A 20,593-nucleotide genomic window follows, 5' to 3' on the forward strand; every position below is an offset into this window, starting at 1 on the left:
TATATATATTTTAGTTCTTTTCTTACTGATTTATCTAGGGATTATAATATGTACCTTATCACAGTGTACTTCACACTAATAAAAACTTAACTCTGGTAAAATGCAGAACCTTTACTGTACTCTCCATTTGTGCTATTACTATATCTACATATGTTATAAAACCAACATTATAGTTTTAAATAGTGCTTCATATAACCTAATGCATTCAAAGAATTTAAGAAAAGTAAGGTCCTAGTCCACATCTTTCAAACAGAAATCTTAAATACAAGCCCTTTTTTCTAATCTAAAAAGTGAAAAGTTTGAGACAACAGCCACAGAAATTTTGGGGATAAACAGCTAGTGAAAGTCAGATCCATATTATTTGTACAAAATCTGTGCAATTCACTGGTCTCGAGGCATGTAGGTGTGGAGACTTTAGTATCCCAGGAAAGGTTGTGTGTGCGTGTGTGTGTGCATGCATGTGCCCAGTCATGTCTGACACTTTGAGACCCCATGGACTAGCCCACTAGGTTCCTCTGTCCATTGAATTTTCCAAGCAAGAATATTCAAATGGGTTGCCATTTCTTCCTCCAGGAGATCTTCCTGATCCAGGGATAAAACCCACGTCTCCTGAGTCTCCTGCAGGTTTTTACCTGCATTCTCCTGCATTCTTTACCACTGAACTACCCAGGAATCCCAGACAAGGCTAAAAATATAAAGACATATTTATGTAACCACTCATGAGACAGAGTTTGTAGTCTGACACAACCTTGTTAATTTTTTCCAAAATAAAAAAGGAAAGGAACAAATAAAATAAACTCTCTTAAGATTATAACAATATTTAAAAATGTTCGTAATATGATGTCCCCATGTCCAACACAGACTCCAAGTCCCCTGAACATCAATGTTTTCAAGAAAATTAGCGTAATCCTTGAAGTGACAACAGAGAGTGATTCTGTGTGCTCCTGCTCCCTTCTCAGGCTTCAGTGTCAGTCTGTGTATCTTAGGTTGGGAATTTTTCAGCTTTATGTCCTCTCCTGCCCACTTCATCATCTTCATCCCAATCTATTTTGTACACATAGAACTGTTTGGTGGGAGAGACTGTTCTGTCTTTTTCAGTGGTAGCAAAACTCTTCTTTGTAAAACTTCAAGATCATGGGTCAAAGTGCTAAAGAGAAAAATCAAAAAGTAAAACTTCTCAAATAAAATTTGAAAAAGTAATTTTATCTATCACAATTATAAAAATTCTAAAAATCAATGAAAAGAAAAATCAATTAAAATGAACAAAATTTAGACATTTAAGATGGAGATATATGAATGAACAATAAGTATATAGAAAATTGTTCAGTATAATTAATCAAGTAAGTGAAAATCAAATTCACAATATTATTTTTTATCCCAGTTTCAATTTATAAGTCTTTTTTTTTTAATTTTGACTTCAAGTATTGGCAAGTATGTGGGGAAAGTATGAATTTTCATACATGGTTTTAGGTAATGCAAATGCAACAGTTAGCTTAGAAATCTGCAGTTTGTTATAAAGTTAAATATATAGTTATCTATGTTCCAGTAACTTCCCTCATAGATCTATTGCTATGGAAATTAATACCTCTTTACACATGCATGACTGAGCGACTGATCTGATCTGATCTGATCTGATACACATGCATGCTAAGTCACTTTAGTTGCACCCGACTCTTTGTGACACTATGGACTCCTCTGTCCATGGAATTCACTAGGCAAGAATACTGGAGCGGGTTGCACGCCCTCTTCCAGAGGATCTTTCCAACCCAGGGATGGAAACTGCATCTCATCTCATGTCTCCTTCATTGGCAGGCAGGTTCTTTACCCTCTGGGAAGCCCCACATATCTGCACATATACAGTTATATAGGAGTGTTAACACTAGACTTATTACAACAAGCCAAAATTCAAATACCCATCAATAAGAGGAGAACAGTTAAAGATGGGATATATGCATATAGTCAATTATTATGTATCTGTATAAATGCAGCACAAATAAATTTCAAAATCACTATGCTGAGTGAAAGACTGCTTATTTGAGACTATTTATTGTGTGATTCCACTTATATGAAATTCAGAAACAGGGAAAATAAGCTTATAGCAGCAATAAGTAGAAGTTGGGGGATGTTGTTCATCATTATAATGGGAGTAGCCTGGGGTGTAGGGATATTCTGGGGGCATTTAAAATATCAGGGACCATTTTTGGTGTTGATAATGTTCTATATCTTGAATAGGTATTAGGATCAAATGGCACATTTATTAAAACATACCCATTTTTACATTTTAGATCCATCTTTAACTATATTGAATTCCCCTCAATTCTACATGAGGAGTTAATAGAGGAAGAGAGCATGGCTAAATGTTATGATAGGGAATATATTACCTTCTGTTATATTTTAATATCTATGAAGTTGTGCTGAACATTATGCAAGAATGATGAGATAGCTCAGAAAACACTACCATTTAGACTATTATAACACATTTCACAGCAAGAATTATGTGTTTGTCGTGTTAAAGGCCAATGTATGTATATCACTCAAAGATGAAGTTTTAATTGCAAATCTTCTAGTCACAAATTACACGTTTTTGATCAAATGAAATAGTTTGTCTTAGCTCGGAGTCCTCTTGGGATGTGGGGATAGTAATATCTATATCATATAGGTCAAATGCTATATTTTTAACCCAGGGCCTACTACTTATTTTACTAGGAAAAAAAAAAAAAACAAACCTCTATGCAGTGATGATGATTCATTTACAGTTTTATCATGACTTTTCAAACTGTTCCAGTTTTGCTGAAATAGAACTCATACAGTAATGCTTTTATTGTTATTTAAATCACTGACTCTGTGAGTAAGTACTTTATGACATGTAGGTCTCCGTGGAACTCTACAGATCATTTACGCTGCTTTCTTCCTTTCCTTAAATTATTCCTTACAATTTTTCCACTAGAGAATATGCAAAATATCCTGGAGAATTAGCAGGCACCACAGGCAATTTCTTTGCTAAATCTCTCAGATGATTTAAATTCCATACTACTTCCTCAGGGACATTACAAAGAAAGAGGAAAAGCATATATTCTCTCTACCCAAAGAAATATCAGGAGGACAGAAGAGCAGAAAATCCAGTTCTTCATAAAGGTGAGCACATAGAAAATATTGATTTTGATAACAACTCTGGTGTTGGTAATTTCCCTTGATTCTTAGATTCTGACTAAGGACACTATCATGGTCACTGACTGCTTATTCTTTACACCACAAACATTTCATTATTTCCTTTGCTAACTGGTTTCCCTGGAATAGGATGGTAGTGTTAAAGGCATTAATCATATGACTTGACTACATGTCATTTATCCTTCGATTTGTAAAAGTCAAAAGTGGTATTTGGATATTGCAAGTGAAGAAGTTACAGGTACCTGAAAATAATCATCACCAATGCAATCTAAGAGAATCCATTTATGTTAGGATTTCCAGATAAAATACAGGCTCCTCAGTGGCATTTAAACTTCAGATCAATAACAAATACTTTTTAGTATTTATTTAATATAATATTTGTTTTTTGTATATATACCCAATGCAATATTTGAAAAATAATAATTTACATATTATTCATGAAACATATATACCTAAAATATTTTTTTAACTTTTATTTTATTTTATTTTTTAACTTTACAATATTGTATTGGTTTTGCCATATATCAAAATGAATCTGCCACATTGACCCTGAAGTGAAGTGAAGTGAAAGTTGCTCAGTCGTGTTCAACTCTTTGTGACCCCATGGACTGAATTCTCCAGGCCAGAATATTGTGGGTATGACAGAGTGAGTAGCTGTTCCCATCTCCAGGGGATCTTCCCAACCCAGGGATTGAACCCAGGTCTCCCACATTTCAGGGGAATTCTCTACCAGCTGAACCACCAAGGAAGCCCCCAAATAATTTTAATATATAGATATGCATATTCTTCAGTATGAAAATAACTCCCATGCATAAACTTGGATAATTTTTACTTGTTTGTTTTCCTTGCTGTTTTCTTAGCATTTGTTTGTTTGTTTTTCAGAAAGGATTTTACAAACTTAGTGAGTAGACTGGTAAAAAAGTATAATGATTTATTAAGAGCTATAAGAAAGTCATGAACCCTACATAACTCCTAACTGCTATCACCAGGACTGAAGATTGAAAAGTCAGTCTTCCCACTGCATATTTTTGTATTCTGTCTATTCTAAATATTAGTCCTCAATGGAAGGATATAAAATGTTGCAGTAGAATATTTTAAAAATGACCAGAAATACCGTTTCCCAAATAAGAAGAATCGGCAGGGTATCCCTATCTATTTAAGATACTGAAGCAGTTTTTTTGGATAAATAACCAGAAGTTGTAAGTTGAATTACATGGGGAATTGCTAATCAACAAACATAGTTTCATTTACCTAAGATTGAATAAGATATAGAGATCCACTGTACAATATAGTAACTTTAATTAACAATACTGTACAATTGACCCATAAGTCATTTAATGGGGCAGATTACATGCTATATATTCTTAAAGCAGAAAATTAAAATCAAAATTAAAAAAAGAATGGACAAGGTAAAAGAATCTGAAATTTCAGAAAGAGATAATTACTGACACTGAACATGGAGATACCCTCAGTAAGCATTTGAATAATCCTAGCACAGCTGACTGAGAAGGCAGTGGCACCCCACTCCAGCACTCTTGCCTGGAAAATCCCATGGACGGAGGAGCCTGGTGCGCTGCAGTCCATGGGGTCGCTAAGAGTCGGACACGACTGACCGACTTCACTTTCACTTTTCACTTTCATGCATTGGAGACGGAAATGGCAACCCACTCCAGTGTTCTTGCCTGGAGAATCCCAGGGACGGGGGAGCCTGGTGCGCTGCCGTCTATGGGGTCGCACAGAGTCGGACATGACTGAAGCTACTTAGCAGCAGCAGCAGCAGCACAGCTGAAGACTTCAGAGTTGTAGCACTGATACTAGAAATCTGAATTCCTTTGCTTAATCCAATGTGTCTCTCTTTGTCCAGTGAAACCCATGAGAGCAGACCAGGCAACACCTGGTCCTTATCTGTGTGTGAGGGAGGAGCCTGAAAGCAGAGTCGGACTCGGTAGAGAAACAGCCATCTCCTTCTCCAGGGGATCTTCCAGGGATCAAACCTGGGTCTCCTGCATTGCATGCAGACTCTTTACCACCTGGGCCACCACGGAAGCCTAGAGAAACAGCAGAAAATACTATGTAGGAAAGAGGAATAGAACTGGCTCAGCAACCTTCAGGATTGCCTTTCTTTCTCAATCCCACTCCTTGGATTGGACTAGATTCCTGGTTTGATAAACCAGAACCTCTGCAGCTCATAAGAGAAAATAACAGTAAGAATAAAAGGTTTATATTCTAGGTTGTGTGCTCTTAGTGCAACTGGTCCTTTTGAATGTCAGCAGGGAAACAGAAAGACTGAGATGAAAATTTAGAGTTCAAAAAGCCTGGTCTGATGTGATATGAATAGAAAAAATGATATGCATCTGATTATGGAATGCATTGAAAACAAGGCTAAAGCTTTTTTTCAATTATTCTAAAAATATCTCAGATTACATGCCACCCCAAAATTTTAATGACTGCTATCTGCCTATCAGCTAATATGAATCATGATGTGGAGACCAGAAGGATACAATAGTCCATGACAGTGTTAATACAAGCTTGATCTCAGGAGGTAGGTGAGGGGATGCTTAGAATGGCAAATATCATGAAAATTGGCAAAAAAAAAAAAAAATACAATGTGGAACTCTGACAGAGAAAATTAGAGGATGGATACAATGTTTGTGCTTTACAGTGGCTGCTTTTTCACATTTATTTTTTTCCATTTAGGAAAGCTATATAAGCTGGAGTACACTAGAGTTCAGCAGAAGTAGAGGAGCTGATGTAATTTGGAAACATGATTTCAGGAAACCCCGCCCCAAGAACTGCCCTTGTCATCTAATGACAATCCATGAAAATAATTACTTGGAAGTTTGTAACCACATTTTCTTTTCTTCCCCAAATAGATTAATTTCAAAACCGTTACATGGCTAATGGAAATTTCACCCGAGTCACTGAGTTTATTCTCATAGGAGTTTCAGAACGTCTAGACCTCCAGATCCCACTCTTCTTTGTCTTCCTGGTCATCTATGGACTGACCGTGACAGGGAACCTAAGCATCATCACCCTCACCAGTGTGGACTCTCGGCTTCAGACCCCCATGTATTTCTTCCTCAGGCACTTGGCCATCATCAATCTTGGCAATTCAACTGTCATTGCCCCTAAAATGCTGATCAACTTCTTAGTAAAGAAACACACCACCTCCTTCTATGAATGTGCCATTCAGCTAGGCGGGTTCTTGGTTTTCATTGTAGCCGAAATTTTCGTTTTAGCTGTGATGGCCTATGACCGCTATGTGGCCATTTGTAACCCCCTGCTCTACATGGCAGTTGTATCTCGGCGGATCTGTCTTCTGCTAGTTTCCCTCACATACCTCTATAGCTTTTCCACATCGATTGTGACTTCCTTTTCTGTATTTTCAATGGCTTATTGCTCTTTCAATGTAATCAATCATTTTTACTGTGATATTGTCCCTCTCTTAGCATTGTCCTGCTCCAATACTTCCTTTCCAGAAACAGTAGTCTTCATATCTGCATCTACAAACTTGATGTTTTCCATAACTGTAGTTGTAGCATCTTATTTCAACATCATTGTGTCCATTCTAAGGATACGCTCATCAGAAGGAAGGAAAAGAGCCTTCTCCACATGCGCTTCACATATGACAGCAGTGTCAGTCTTCTATGGAACTCTGCTTTTCATGTATTTACAGCCTCGAAATAACCATTCATTAGAAACCGATAAAATGGCTTCAGTGTTTTATACACTGGTGATTCCCATGCTGAACCCCATGATCTACAGCCTGAGGAACAAGGACGTGAAGGCTGCCTTGAAGAGATTTCTGACAAATTCGTGCTGTTGATGTCTTTTTGAACTCTATAGATCAATGAAGAGATGGTTAAGGTAGGGTGCCATTGTGTGGAGAAGATTCTTACAGCATTAGAAGTCAAAGGAATGGATTATTTTCCCATTTTGCAATTTCTGTTTTGAGGAAAGGTCCTAGTTTGCACCATTCAAATAGAAATCTTGAATACAACCCAGGTTTTCTGATCTAAATAATAAAAATGTTTGAGTCAATAGTCACAGAATTTGGGGGCTGAATTGAAGGGAAAAAAAGAGCCAATGAAAGTCAGATCCTTATTCTTTGTATGAATTTTCCAGTTCACTTATCCTGATGCATGTGGCTGTAGGGGACAATTCCAGTACCCCAGACAATGCTAAAATATGAACTAGTATTTATGAAATCACCCATGAGGCAGAGTCTGTAGTTTAACACAAACCTTGTTAATTTTAAACAAGAAAAAGAAAAAATAAAATCAACTCACTTAAGAAGATGACAATATTCAGATATCTTCAGAGCAGAGTGTCACCATGTCCAAAATAGACTCCAGATTTCCTAACACAGCAGTATATTCAATGCAACACAATTAGAGTAATGTTTGAAGTGATAGGGCTTCTCTGGTGGCTCAGATGGTAAAGAATCTGCCTGCAATGTGAGAGATCTGAGTTTGATCCATGGGTTGGGAAGATCCCCTGGAGGAGGGCAGGGCAATCCACTCCAGTATTCTTGGGGCTTCCCTGGTGTCTCAGAGGGTAAAGTATCTGCCTGCAATGCGGGAGACCCGGGTTCAATCTCTGGGTCAGGAAGATCCCCTGGAGAAGGAAATGGCAACCCACTCCAGTCCTCTTGCCTGGAGAATCCCATGGACGGAGGAGCCTGGTAGGCTACAGTCCACAGGATCGCAAAGACTTGAACATGACTGAGCAACTACACTTTTTTTCTTTTTAAGTGATGACAGAGAGAGATTCCCAGTTTTCCTGCTTCCTTTCCTGTCTTCAGAATGTTTCTCTATGTGCCTTGGCTTGCAGTTTTATCAGTTTTATGGCCTCTCCTACCCACTTTATCTCCTGTATCCGAAACTGCTTTGTTTGAAACTTTTTGGTGCGAGAGGGTTTTCTGCCCTTCCTACTGGCCGCACAACTCTGAGTTGTATCACTGTAGCAACTTGAGACAGAACTAAACAGAAACATCAGAAGCAAGAAAGCCTAGGAAATAAAAAAAAAACTGAAAATGTAGTTTTATCTAGCAAACTTTTAGTATTCAAAAAATCAATAAAAAGAAGAAAACAATTAAAATGGGCAAATTTTAGAACTGTAAGAAGTGGGTATATGAATAACCAAGTACATAGAAAAATGTCCACTTTCACTAGCCACCAAGTAAATGAAAATTCAACTCACAATGAGATTATTTTATCCCAATTCCATTTATAAGTTATTTTTAAAATGTCTACATCAAATATTGCCAAGGTGATGGGGCAAATAGAATTCTCATACATGGCTTTGGTAATGTAAAATGTTACCATAAGTTCAGAAAGTTAGCAGGTTCTTATAAAGTTAAAAATGCAGATGTTTATGTTACAGTAATTACCTCTTAGATCTATAACTAGTAAAAATAATACATATATATACACACATATGCTTTTATAAGGGTGTTTATACAAGATATTTTATAATAAACCAAAACTCAAATATCTATTGGTAAAAGAACGAGTAAGATGGGATATATGTATGCAGAGGACTATGTGCATCCACATAAACTCAGCACAGCTGAATTTCAAAACAATTAAGCTGAGTGCAAGATACAGATTAAGAATATTTATTGTGTGGTTTCACTTACGTGAAATTCAGAAACAGGGAAAATGAGATTAGGGACAGAAACCAGAGCAGCATTTGCTCTAGGTGAGAGCGTGCTGTTTGGGAAGTTAAGGTCTGAGGGAAATTGCCTTTATGATGGGAGTAGCCAAGAAGCAGGTGTTATAAAGTATCAGGGAAATGTCTGTGGTGTTGAAATGTTATCTTGATTCAGGTATTAGGAACAAATGGCACATTTTCCAAAACTTAACCATTTGTACAATTTAACGCCATCTTTTACTGTATGCAAATTTTCCTCAATTCTAAAGCAAAAGGAATTCATAGAAGAAGAGAATATAGGTTAAATGTTATGAGAGGGAATGTATTTCCTTATATTAGATTTTTTTAAATTACTTTATTTTTTAACTTTACAATATTGTATTGGTTTTTCCATATATCAAAATGAATCCGCCACAGGTATACACGTGTTCCCCATCCTGAACCCTCTTCCCTCCTCCCTCCCCGTACCATCCCTCTGGGTCATCCCAGTGCACTAGCCCCAAGCATCCAGTATCGTGCATCAAACCTTGACTGGCGACTCGTTTCATACATGATATTATACATGTTTCAATGCCATTCTCCCAAATCATCCCACCCACTCCCTCTCCCACAGAGTCCAAAAGACTGTTCTATACATCAGTGTCTCTTTTGCTGTCTCGTATACAGGGTTATTGTTACCATCTTTCTAAATTCCATATATATGCATTAGTATACTGTATTGGTGTTTTTCTTTCTGGCTTACTTCACTCTGTATAATAGGCTCCAGTTTCATCCACCTCATTAGAACTTATTCAAATGTTCTATGAGACTATGTGAACATCATGCAAAAGTGGTAGATCTCAGCTCAGGAAACACTATGATTTAGACAACTATTATTGCAACACATGGCATTACCATAATTGTTATGTGTTTGTCATATGAAAAGGAAATGCACAACAATGAAAAAGACTAACGTGCTTTATTGCAGCAAAATTGGAACAGTTTCAATAGTCATGATAAAATTGCAAATTAATCACCACCATTGCATATAATTTTTTATTTAAATGTATTATTCCAGTAAAAATATGTCATAGATGCTGCATTAAAAATATACCATTTAACCTACATGAGGTGGATATTACTATTCCCAGATTCAGAGGACACTAATCTCATATAAACTATGTGATTTGACCAAAGGTGTGTAATTGGTGACTAGAAGATTTGAAATTAAAGCCTTTTTCTGCAGGTATATGAAAAGGCTTTAATTTCAAATCTTCTAGTCACCAATTACACACCTTTGGTCAAATCACATAGTTTATCTGAGATTAGTGTCCTCTGAATCTGGGAATAGTGATATCCACCTCATTTAGGTTAAATGGTATATTTTTAATGCAGCATCTATGACATATTTTTACTGGAATAATACATTTAAATAAAAAATTATATGCAATGGTGGTGATTAATTTGCAATTTTATCATGACTATTGAAACTGTTCCAATTTTGCTGCAATAAAGCACGTTAGTCTTTTTCATTGTTGTTCTGATCATTGACTCTGTGTCAGCGATTGAGAACTTTTGTCACGTGGGTCTCTGTAGAACTGTAAGGACCATTATGCTCTTTTCTGCCTTTCTTTAAATTATTCCTTACAGCTGTTCACTAGAGACTAGGCCAGATATCCCTGAGGATAGGTAGGCACACAGGGAATTGTTTTTAAATCTCTAAGAAGATTTAAGAGAAATCATTTGAATAACTCAAATGCTATTAATACTTTCTCAGGAAACATCACAAAGAGATACAAAAAGCATAAATTCTCCCTACTCAAAGAAAAGTCAGAGAAATTTGAGAGGAGAAAATCCAATTCTTCATTAACGTGAGTAGACAGAAATTGTTGATTTTGATTATCACGTTGACATTGGTAATTTCCCTTGTTTCTTAGATTCTGACTATGAACACTTTTATAGACACTGACAGATATTCTTAACCACAAAAACTCCATTATTATTAATTTTTTTTGTTGTTATTAACTTGTTTCCCTGGAATACTGTGGTAGTGTCAGGGAATTACCTATTAATTGACTAGAAGCCATATATCTATTTTATTTATGAAAGCTGAAAGTCAGATGTGCATATTGTAAGTGCAGAGGGAGTTAGATATATCTGAAAAAATCATGAGCAATCTAATCTATTAAAGTCCAGTAAGATTAGAATTTCCAGATAAAATATAAGATGTTCAGTTGCATTTAAATTTCAGATCAATGACAAATACTTTTTAGTACCTGTCTCATATAATATTTGAATTTTCTATAAATATATCCAATGTAATATTTGAAAAATACTTTAAGATATGTATTACCCATGAAACATTTTATAAACTGAAAATAATCTTAATATAAGGATATGTATATTCTTCTATACGAGAATCAATTCCCACACATGAACTTGGAGAATTTTTAGTTGTTTGTTTTCCCTAACAGTTGCTTACTTTTTTTTTTCTTCAGGAATGACTTTGCTAACTGATTGAGTAAACTAGTAGATGAATAGAAAACATTTTTAAGAGTTAAGGAGAAAGCCATGAACCTCAAGTAGTTCCTAACTCTTACCACCAGGTCTGAAGATTGAAATATCAGTTATATCTTTGCATATTTTTTATATCCTGTGTGCTCTAATATTAGCCCTAAATAGAAGCATATAAATGTTGCATCAGAATGGTCAAAAATGATCAAAGATATCGTTCACAAAATAAGAAGAATGGGCAGAGTATCATTACCTCTTTAAGATTCTTATAGCAATTCTTTTTGATAAGTAACCAGAAGTTGTAAGTTGGACCATATGAGGAATTGCTAATCAACAGATATCAAATTTCAGTACTGGAAGATGAATAAGTTCTAGAGAGGAACAGCATTGTACCTATAATTAAGAATGCTAGTCTATTCAACCTTAAATCTTTTAATGGAACAGATCTCATGTTATATATTCTTAAGGAGAAAATTAAAATTAAAAATGAATGTGTAGGGTAAAACAATCTGGAAATTTAGAAGAAAACAATAAAAGAAACTGAAAATGAAGATACCCTCAATAAACACTAGACTAATCCTTAGCAGAACTGAAGATTTCAAACTGGTAAGATTGGTAGCAGATGTCTGAACTCCTTTGCCTAATTCAGTGTGTCTGACAAGAAAACCCACGATAGCAGACCAGGCAATACATGGTTCTTCTCTGTGAAAGAGGAAAGAGCCTGAAAGCCGAATGGGACACAATAGAGAAACAGCAGACAGTGTCATCTAGGAAAAAGCAGTAGAATTGGCTCCACAAAGCCCAGGGTCGCCTTCCATCCTTAAACCCACTTTTGCATCAAGCTAGTTTCTTGATTTCGGAGAAGGCAATGGCAACCCACTCCAGTACTCTTGCCTGGAAAATCCCATGGGTGGAGGAGCCTGGTTGGCTGCGTTCTGTGGGGTCGCGAAGAGTCGGACACGACTGAGTGACTTCACTTTCACTTTTCACTTTCATACATTGGAGAAGGAAATGGCAACCCACTCCAGTGTTCTTGCCTGGAGAATCCCAGGGATGGGGGAGCCTGGTGGGCTGCCGTCTATGGGGTCGCACAGAGTCGGACACGACTGAAGCGACTTAGCAGCAGCAGCAGCAGTTTCTTGATTTAACAAGACAGAAACTCTGTAGTATCTTAATAAGGAAATAAAACCTAGGAAGAAATGTTTATTTTCTAGGTTGCTCTTAGGTCAACTGGTATTTTTGAATATCAATAAAGACACAGAGGGCAAGAGAAAAAAATGTAGGGCTGAGTGTATGCTGAGTGAGGTGATGTGAGTAGAAAGACGATACAGACCTGAATGTCAAATGCATTGAATATGAGGCTAAAGCTTATTCTTCAATTATTCTAAAAACAATCTCAGATTACAAATTTGACTACTCAAAAAGTATTAAAGACTGTTATTTGTCTATCAGCCAAACTGAGAGAATCATGACATGGAGATCAAAATGATACAGTCATCAATGATAGCATTAATTAAAGCTTGACCTAAGGAAGTAGGAGTGTGTAGAATGGCAAAGTATTATTGACACTGGCAAATAATAAAATGTGGGACATGTGGGACTTTAAAAGAGAAATTTAGAGGATGGGTACAATATTTGTGATTTAAAGTGGTTCCTTTAAATTTTTTATTTTTGTCATTTAAAAAGTGTTTGTAGCCAGCAACACACTAAATTTCAGCAGAAATAGAGGAGGGTATAATTTGGAAGCGTGATTCCAGGAAATCTCACCCTAGGCATTGCCTGTGCCATCTAATACAGTTTTTTTTAAACTGTAACCATTTCTCCTTTCTTGCTCAAACTGATGACTCTCCAAACTCTACCATGGCTCATGAAAATTTCACCCGAGTCATTGACTTTATTCTCACAGGAGTCTCAGAACGCCCAGACCTCCAGATCCCACTCTTCTTTGTCTTCCTGGTCATCTATGGACTGACCTAAGCATCACCACCCTCACCAGTGTGGACTCTCGGCTTCAGACTCCCATGTATTTCTTCCTCAGGCACTTGGCCATCATCAGTCTTGGCAATTCAACTGTCATTGCCCCTAAAATGCTGATCAACTTCTTAGTAAAGAAACACACCACCTTCTTCTATGAATGTGCCACCCAACTAGGAGGGTTCTTGGTTTTCATTGTAGCTGAAATTTTCGTTTTAGCTGTGATGGCCTATGACCACTATGTGGCCATTTGTAACCCCCTGCTCTACATGGCAGTGGTGTCTCGGCGGATCTGTCTTCTGTTAGTTTCCCTCACATACCTCTATAGCTTTTCCGCAGCTATTGTGGCTTCATCTTCTGTATTTTCTATGTCTTATTGCTCTTCCAATGTAATCCATCATTTTTACTGTGATATCGTCCCTCTGATAGCATTGTCCTACTCTGATATTTCCTTTCCAGAAACAGTAGTATTTGTATTTGCATCTACAAATTTGGTGTTTTCCATAATTACCATGGTAGCATCTTATTTCAACATTGTTCCATCCATTCTAAGGATACGTTCATCAGAAGGAAGAAAAAGAGCCTTCTCCACATGCACTTCCCATGTGACAGCTGTGTCAGTCTTCTATGGAACTCCGTTTTTCATGTATTTGCAGCCTCAAACTAACCATTCTATGGGTGCTGATAAAATGGCTTCAGTGTTTTATACACTGGTGATCCCCATGCTGAATCCTATGATCTACAGCCTGAGGAACAAGGACGTGAAGGCTGCCTTGAAGAGATTTCTGACAAATTCATGCTGTTCTTTTAAGCTGATGTAATTTTTAACTCTAAGGTAAATGAGGAGATGGTTAAGAAAGGTGTATTGTGTGGAGGAGATTCCCAACAGCATTAGAAGCTAACAGAATGGGTGTTTTCCCAATTTTATTTATTTTGAGGCAAGGCTCTAGTCTGCATCATACAAATAGAAATCTTAAAAATAACCTAGTTTTTTTTCTGATCTAAAGAACAAAAAGTCAGAATTTAGACAATAGTCTCAGAATTTTGGCAATGAATTGCAGAAAGGAAACAGTGTATGAAAATGAGATCCCCATTCTTTGTAAAAGCTGCCCAGTTCACTTATCCTGAGCCAAGTTTATTTATCCTACTGAGCCATGTAGGTTACTGTAAGATTTCAGTTGTCCCAGACCAAACAAACAAAAAGCAAAAAAAAAAAATGAACTAATATTTATGAAATCACCCGTGAGGCAGACTTTGTAGTTTGCCACAAACCTTGTTAATTTCCTGCTCTAATTAAAAAAGATCAAATAAATCAACCTTCTTAAGAAGAAGATAACAATATTCACATGTCTTCACAGCACAATATAACCATGTTCAAGACAGATTCTAAGTTCCTGACAAACCAATATAGTCAATAGAAGAAAATTAGAGTAATCCTTCAAGTGACATCAGAGAGTGGCTCTCAGTTCTCCTGCTCCCTTCTCAGCCTTCAGATCTTCAGAGGATTAGTCTGTACCTTTGTTTGAGACTTTGTCAACTTCATGGCCTCTTCTACCCACTTCTTCTCCTGCATTCCAATCTGTTTTGTACTTGTGGAATTTTTCTTGTGGGAGATAACTTTTTGCTCTCCCTAATGATAGCAAAAATCTCTTTGGTAATACAATAAGATATTGGGACATAGAACAAAACAGAAATATCAAAATATAAAACATCCGGGAGAAAATATGCAAAAATTTTTTTATCTAGCACATGTAAAAATTCAAAAAATCAAGTAAAATTTAAATTTCAATGGGCAAAATTTAGACAACATAAGATGTAGATTTGAACACAGACTGGTTCCAAATAGGGAAAGGAGTACATCAAGGCTGAATACTGTCACCCTGCTTATTTAACTTATATGCAGAGTATATCATGAGAATCGCTGGGCTGGATGAAGCACAAGTTGGAATCAAGACTGCTGGGAGAAATATCAATAACCTCAGATATGCAGATGACAACACCCTTATGGCAGAAAGTGATGAAGAATTAAAGAGCCTCTTGATGAAAGCGAAAGAGGAGAGTGAAAGGGTTTACTTAAAACTCAACATTCAGAAAACGAAGATCATGGCATCCAGTCCCATCACTTCACAGCAAATAGATGGGAAAGAATGGAAACAGAGACAGACTTTATTTTGGGGGGCCTTCAAAATCACTGCAGATGGTGACTGCAGCTATGAAATTAAAATATGCTTGCTCCTTGGATTGAACCCAGGTCTCCCACATTGCAGGCACCAAGGAATAGAATTATTTTATCCCTTTTTTTTTTTTTTTAATTTTTTTTTAAAAAAAAATCACATGCTCCCCATCCTGAACCCTCCTCCCTCCCAACCTCCCCATACCATCCCCCTGGGCCTTCCCAGCGCACCAGCCCCAAGCATCCAGCATCGTGCACTGAACCTGGACTGGCATCTCGTTTCATACATGACATTTCACATGTTTCAATGACATTCTCCCAAATCCATTTATATTTATGTGCGTGTATTAATTTTTACATCAAATATTGGTAAGAATATGGTGAAAATGAAATTCTCATGCACGGCTTTTGCTAATGTAAAATGCTACAGTAAGTTTGGTAATCTTGCAGTTTCATGTAAAGTTAACTATACAGTGACCTATGTCCTAGTTATTCTAAGATCCCTAACTAGGAGAAAGTAATGGATATATACTCACACATACACTTATATAGGATTCTTTATGCTAGAATTTTTAATAGCACAGCACAAACACAATATCCATCAATATTTTAAGAGTTGTGACACTCACATGCAGTGGGATGTCATATAGTTATAAAATCACACATGGATAAATTTCAAAATCACTATGCTGAGTGAAAGATACCAGACTGAGAATATTGTGTTATTCCATGTACATGAAATTCAAAAGCAGGATAATAAGTTTAGGGATAGAAAACAGACAAGTAGTTGCTAGAGTTGTGAGAATGTTGGTGGAGTTAAATGAGGGAAATTTCCATTATTCTTGGAGAGGTGAAGGGTGGAGGGGTTATAAAGCACTGGAGAGGTTTCTGTGGTGCTGAAAACATTCTATATCTTGATTTAGTTATTAAGAACAAATGACACATTTTCCAAAACTTACCCATCTATGCAATTTAGATCCATCTTTAGCTGTTTATGATTTTTACTCAATTCTAATACATAAGGATGAGTGTATAGGTAAAATGTTATGAGAGAGCATGTACTGTCTTATATGAAATTTTACCTTCCGTGAGGTTGTACTGAACATTATCCAAGTGTGTTGGTGTCTCAGCTCAGGAAGCACTATAGTTTAAACACACACTGCATTTCAATAATTGTTATGGATTTGTCATATTAAAGGTCAGGGTATGTATACCACCACTCACTTAAAGATGAGGCTTTAATTTCCTCATGGCTTTGGTCAGATTACATAATTTATCTGAGCTTGGTTTTCCTCTGTTTATTGTTATAGTCCATATTTATATCATATAGGTTAAATAATATATTTTCACCCCAGTGCCAACTACATATTTTTTACTGGAATTATAAATTCAAAAAATTCTATGCAATGATGATGATGATTCATTTACAATTATATCACAACTTTTGGAACTGTTTCAGTTTTGCTGAGTTAAAGCCCATACAGTAGCATTTTCATTGTTACTATAATCATTGACTCTGTGTAAATGAATGAGCACATAAAACAGGCTGTAGGTCTCAATGGAACTGTGCAGATCATTTATGCTGTTTTCTTCCTTTCCTTAAATTGCCCCTTACACTTTTTCACTAGGGAATATGAAGAATATCTTGGATAATTAGCAGAAACTACAGGCAATTTTTTTAATCTCTCAGATGATTTAAACAAAAATGTCTGAACAAATACCATACTACTTCCTCAAGGAACATCAGGAAGAGAGAAGAAAAGCATCAATTCTCATTACTCAGAAAAGTCAGAGAAACTTGAGAGCAGAAAACTGCAATTATTCTTTAAATGTGAGTAGATAAACATTGCTGTTGATTTTGATGATCACCTAATGTTGGTAATTCACTTTGATTTTTAGATTCTGACTCAAGACACTTTTATGGTCACTGACAGATCATTCTTTATGTCACAGGAATTTCATTATTTCCTTTTTTAACTGGTTTCCCTGGAATAGTATGGTTTTTAAGGTGTTAAAATCCCATAAACTGATAACATGTTCTATATCTATTTGACTTGTGAAAGTTGAAAGCTGCATTTGGATATTACAAGTGCAAAAAGAGTGCACAGATCATCACCAATCTAACTATTACAATCCAGTAAGGTTAGAATTTGCAGATAAAATACAGAATATTCAGCCGCATTTAAATTTCAGATCAATAACAAATATTTTTAGTATCTGCCTCATGCAACATTTGGCTTTTTTGTTAATGTAACCAATTCAATATTTTAAAATACTGTGTCACCCATTAAATATTTTATAAATTGAAAATAATTTAACTTAAAGATATTCATATTCTTATATATAAGATCAACTCCCATGCATAAACTTGGAGATTTTTTATTCCTTTGTTTTCTCTCAGTTCAGTTCAGTTCAGTTGCTCAGTCGTGTCCAACTCTTGTTTTCTGTACAAGTTGATAACTTGCTAACTATGTAGTCCATTTTTTTTTCTTTTTTTTATAAAGAAAAGACTTTACAAATTGAGCAAGTAGACTGGTAAATAGAGGGTGATTTTTTAAGAGTTTTGAAGAAAGACTTTAAGCCCAAATAATTCCTAACTGCCATCAGCAAATCTGAAGATTCAAAGTGCAGTCATCCCTTTGTATACATTTTGTATCTTGTCCGCTTTAATGCACACAAGCATGCTCAGTTGTGTCCAACTCTTTGGGACCCCATGAACTGTAGCCCCTGTGGGATTGTCCAGGCCAGAATACTGGAGTGGGTTGTTATTTCCTCATCCAGGGCATCTTTCTGACCCTATAGGAATAGAAACTGCATCTATAACCAGACATATCCCTTCCTTAAAAAAAAAAAAGACACCAACTTGGCAGGGTATCAGTTCAGTCTAGTCACTCAGTCGTGTCTGACTCTTTGCGACCCCATGAACTCCAGCAAGCCAGGCCTCCCTGTCCATCACCAACTCCTGGAGTCCACCCAAACCCATGTCCATTGAGTCAGTGATGCCATCCAACCATCTCATCCTCTGTCATCCCTTTCTCCTCCTGCCCTCAATCCCTCCCAGCATCAGGGTCTTTTCAAATGAGTCAGCTCTTTACAGCAGGTGGCCAAAGTATCGGAGTTTCAACTTCAACATCAGTCCTTCCAATGAACATGCAGGACTGATTTCCTTTAGGATGGGCGGATTGGATCTCCTTGCAGTCCAAGGGACTGTCAAGAGTCCTCTCCAACACCACAGTTCGAAAGAATCAATTCTTCAGCTCTCAGCTTTCTTTCCAACTCTCACATCCATACATGACTACTGGAAAAACCATAGGCTTGACTGGATGGACCTTTGTTGACAAAGTAATGTCTCTGCTTTTTAATATATTGTCTAGGTTGGTCATAACTTTCCTTCCAAGGAGTAAGTGTCTTTTAATTTCATGGCTGCAATCACCATCTGCAGTGATTTGGGAGCCCAAAAAAATAAAGTCTGACACTGTTTCCACTGTTCCCCATCCATTTGCCATGAAGACATGGGACCGGATGACATGATCTTAGTTTTTTGAATGTTAAGCTTTAAGCCAACTTTTTCACTCCCCACTTTCACTTTCATCAAGAGGCTTTTTAGTTCTTCACTTTCTGCAAGAAGGGTGGTGTCATCTGCATATCTGAGGTTACTGATATTTCTCCTGGCAATCTTGATTCCAGCTTGTGCTTCTTCCAGCCCAGTGTTTCTCATAATATACACTGCGTATAAGTTAAATAAGCAGGGTGACAATATACAGCCTTGACGTACTCTTTTTCCTATTTGGAACCAGTCTGTTGTTCCATGGCCAGTTCTAACTGTTGCTTCCTGACCTGCATACAGGTTTCTCAAGAGGCAGGTTAGGTGGTCTGGTATTCCCATCTCTTTCAGGATTTTCCGCAGTTTATTGTGATCCACACAGTCAAAGGCTTTGGATAGTCAATAAAGCAGAAATAGATGTTTTTCTGGAACTCTCTTGCTTTTTCCATGACCCAGCGGAAGTTGGCAATTTGATCTCTGGTTTCTCTGCCTTTTCTAAAACCAGCTTGAACATCTGAAGTTCATGGTTCACATATTGCTGAAGCCTGGCTTGAAGAATTTTGAACATTGCTTTACTAGCGTGTGAGATGAGTGCAATTGTATGGTAGTTTGAGCATTCTTTGACATTGCCTTTCTTTGGGATTGGAATGAAAACTGAACTTTTCCAGTCCTGTGATCACTGCTGAGTTTTCCAAATTTGCTAGCATATTGAGGGCAGCATTTTCATAACATCATCATTTAGGATTTGAAATAGATCAACTGGAATTCCATCACCTCCACTAGCTTTGTTAGTAGTGATGCTTTCTAAGGCTCACTTGACTTCACATTCCAGGATATCTGGCTCTAGGTGAATTATCACACCATTGTGATTATCTGAATTGTGAAGATCTTTTTGTACAGTTCTTCTGTGTATTCTTGCCATCTCTTCTTAATATCTTCAGCTTCTGTTAGGTCCCTACCATTTCTGTCCTTTATTGAGTCCATATTTGCATGAAATGCTCCCTTGGAATGTCTAGTGTTCTTGAAGAGATCTCTAGTCTTTCCCATTCTATTGTTTTCCTCTATTTCTTTGCACTGATTACTGAGGAAGGCTTTCTTATCTCTCCTTGCTATTCTTTGAAATTCTGCATTCAAATCGGTATATCTCTCCTTTTCTCCTTTGCTTTTCACTTCCCTTCTTTTAACAGCTATTTAAGGTCTCCTCAGACAGCCATTTTGCTTTTTTGAATTTGTTTTTCTTAGGAATGGTCTTGATTCCTGTCTCCTATACGAACCTCTGTCCATAGTTCATCAGGCACTATCTATCAGATCTAGTCCCTTAAAGCTATTTCTCACTTCCACTGTATAGTCATAAGGGATTTGATATAGGTCATATCTGAATGGTCTAATGGTTTTCTCCACTTTCTTCTATTTCAATCTGAATTTGGCATTAAGGAGTTTTCATGATCTGAACCACAGTCAGCTTCCTGTCTTGTTTTTGCTGACTGTATAGAACTTCTCCATCTTTGACTGCAAAGAATATAATCAATCTGATATCAGTGTTAGCCATCTGGTGATGTCCATGTGTAGAGTCTTCTTCTGTGTTG

At 36.8% G+C, this 20,593-nt stretch overlaps 2 protein-coding genes across 2 annotated transcripts; both read left to right on the forward strand.

Moving 5' to 3' along the window:
* The first annotated feature begins 5,814 nt into the window (after window positions 1–5,814).
* On the forward strand, window positions 5,815–7,977 carry LOC147358715 (olfactory receptor 8J3-like). The gene has a single exon (XM_086342124.1). The coding sequence runs from the start codon at window positions 6,062–6,064 to the stop codon at window positions 6,992–6,994; it is 933 nt and encodes a 310-aa protein (XP_086198250.1). The 5' UTR covers window positions 5,815–6,061; the 3' UTR covers window positions 6,995–7,977.
* Window positions 7,978–13,322: 5,345 nt separating this feature from the next.
* LOC147358716 (olfactory receptor 8J3-like) lies at window positions 13,323–14,111 on the forward strand. The gene has a single exon (XM_086342125.1). The coding sequence runs from the start codon at window positions 13,338–13,340 to the stop codon at window positions 14,109–14,111; it is 774 nt and encodes a 257-aa protein (XP_086198251.1). The 5' UTR covers window positions 13,323–13,337.
* The last annotated feature ends 6,482 nt before the right edge of the window (window positions 14,112–20,593 follow it).

This window comes from Bos grunniens, chromosome 15 (genome assembly GCF_055505025.1).
Source record: "Bos grunniens cultivar Pamir isolate PY7600 chromosome 15, Bosgru_T2T1.0, whole genome shotgun sequence".
Lineage (NCBI taxonomy): Eukaryota > Metazoa > Chordata > Mammalia > Artiodactyla > Bovidae > Bos > Bos grunniens.